This window comes from Etheostoma cragini, chromosome 15 (genome assembly GCF_013103735.1).
Source record: "Etheostoma cragini isolate CJK2018 chromosome 15, CSU_Ecrag_1.0, whole genome shotgun sequence".
Lineage (NCBI taxonomy): Eukaryota > Metazoa > Chordata > Actinopteri > Perciformes > Percidae > Etheostoma > Etheostoma cragini.
The window spans coordinates 959,923-961,672 of record NC_048421.1 but is presented as its reverse complement, the minus strand read 5'-3'; the positions used below and the strand labels follow the sequence as shown (position 1 = coordinate 961,672).

The following is a 1,750-nucleotide window of genomic DNA, read 5'->3' as shown; positions in this document are numbered from 1 at the left end:
AAGATGGAGCGCTCCTAAAGCTCAGTTCCATATAAAGGCACGGATCATTTGTTGTTAGTGAAACATAACAATGACCTTGTAGTTGAAAAAGAGTCTCGTATGACAACATTTCCTCTGACGGAGTCTGTTCAGGCTTGGCAGCGTTGCATCTCAGCTCCTTTATTAGACACTGAGACATATGCGCAAGCTTTGCACACGGTCTGATCTGCTCGCTGTCTGATCTGCTCCCTGTATGTGTTCCCTGTCTGATCTGCTCCCTGTATGTGTTCCCTGTCTGATCTGCTCCCTGTATGTGTTTCCTGTCTGATCTGCTCCCTGTATGTGTTCCCTGTCTGATCTGCTCCCTGAATGTGTTCCCTGTCTGATCTGCTCCCTGTATGTTTCCCCTGTCTGATCTGCTCCCTGTATGTGTTCCCTGTCTGATCTGCTCCCTGTATGTGTTCCCTGTCTGCTCTGCTCCCTGTATGTGTTCCCTGTCTGCTCTGCTCCCTGTATGTGTTCCCTGTCTGCTCTGCTCCCTGTGTGTGTTCCCTGTCTGATCTGCTCCCTGTGTGTGTGTTCCCTGTCTGATCTGCTCCCTGTGTGTGTTCCCTGTCTGATCTGCTCCCTGTGTGTGTTCCCTGTCTGATGTGCTCCCTGTGTGTGTTCCCTGTCTGATCTGCTCCCTGTGTGTGTTCCCTGTCTGATCTGCTCCCTATATGTGTTCCCTGTCTGATCTGCTCCTTGTCTGATCTGCTCCCTGTTCTTGAGACACGGAGTGGATTTCACCCGCTTTTCCCCAAATGTGGTACTCAGATGAACTTGCGTAGGAAGCATTTGTTGGCTTCTTCTTTGCTTCATGGATCCACATTTTTTTCAGTCCTGACTGTGAAACTTGGCGTCTCCTGCAGGGCGACGCAGATCAAGACTTACTCGTGGGACAACGCTCAGGTGATCCTGGTCGGTAACAAGTGTGACCTGGAGGACGACCGGATCGTCCCCACGGAGGACAGCCAGAGACTGGCGGAGGAGCTAGGTGGGAACTCTTTACCTTTTAGCTGTCATTTCTGCAGGCTCTTAAAACGTTTAAAATTTAACAATCTAAATTTGAATCCTTAAGAAGTCTTATATTTGCACTGTAAATGCAAATAAATTTGAACTGAACTGATTGACTTAACCATCAGGACGTCACACAAATTGTCACACAAATTGTGGGCCTTTAGGGCCATTCTCCAACCATGTACTGGAAACTGTGTGTTTTCTAGCTACATACTTCTAAGGAATTATACCTAAACTAAAACACTCTGAAACTCATAAAAACTCAACTATAATATGAAAACTAATTTAAAAAGCAGGAGGAGGCTGTTATAACTTTGGTCAAATGTCATGTTTTCATGTCACCTCTACATTTGTTCTGCTTACAGATATCGTTCATTCATGCACGGTATCTACGGTGTATTTTAAGATGCGTGCGTGTATTGTTTAATGTTGATAGTAAGACAGGATGTTGCTCCTGCTCAGGTTTCCAGTTCTTCGAGGCCAGCGCCATGGACAACATCAACGTGAAGCAGGTGTTCGAGCGTCTGGTGGACGTCATCTGTGACAAGATGAGCGAGACCATGGAGGGAGACCTCAACCTCATAACCAACCACAGGAACCAGTCGCTTAAAGACTCGCCTTCAGAGGGCCCCGGGGGCTGTGCTTGCTGAATCACGTGCCCCAAAACACACACACACACACACACACACACACACACACACACACACACACA

The 1,750-nt window shown here is 47.4% G+C and overlaps 1 protein-coding gene across 1 annotated transcript in view; it reads left to right on the top strand.

The window, feature by feature from the left end:
- The window catches only part of LOC117958284 (ras-related protein Rab-3D-like), a 2,194-nt gene extending 450 nt beyond the window's left edge, over nt 1-1,744 (top strand). Inside the window, exons 2-3 of the mRNA XM_034894613.1 lie at nt 891-1,015; nt 1,501-1,744. Coding sequence (XP_034750504.1) covers nt 891-1,015; nt 1,501-1,688 — 313 coding nt within the window. The 3' untranslated portion in view covers nt 1,689-1,744. The remainder of the gene's footprint in view (nt 1-890; nt 1,016-1,500) is intronic.
- The last annotated feature ends 6 nt before the right edge of the window (nt 1,745-1,750 follow it).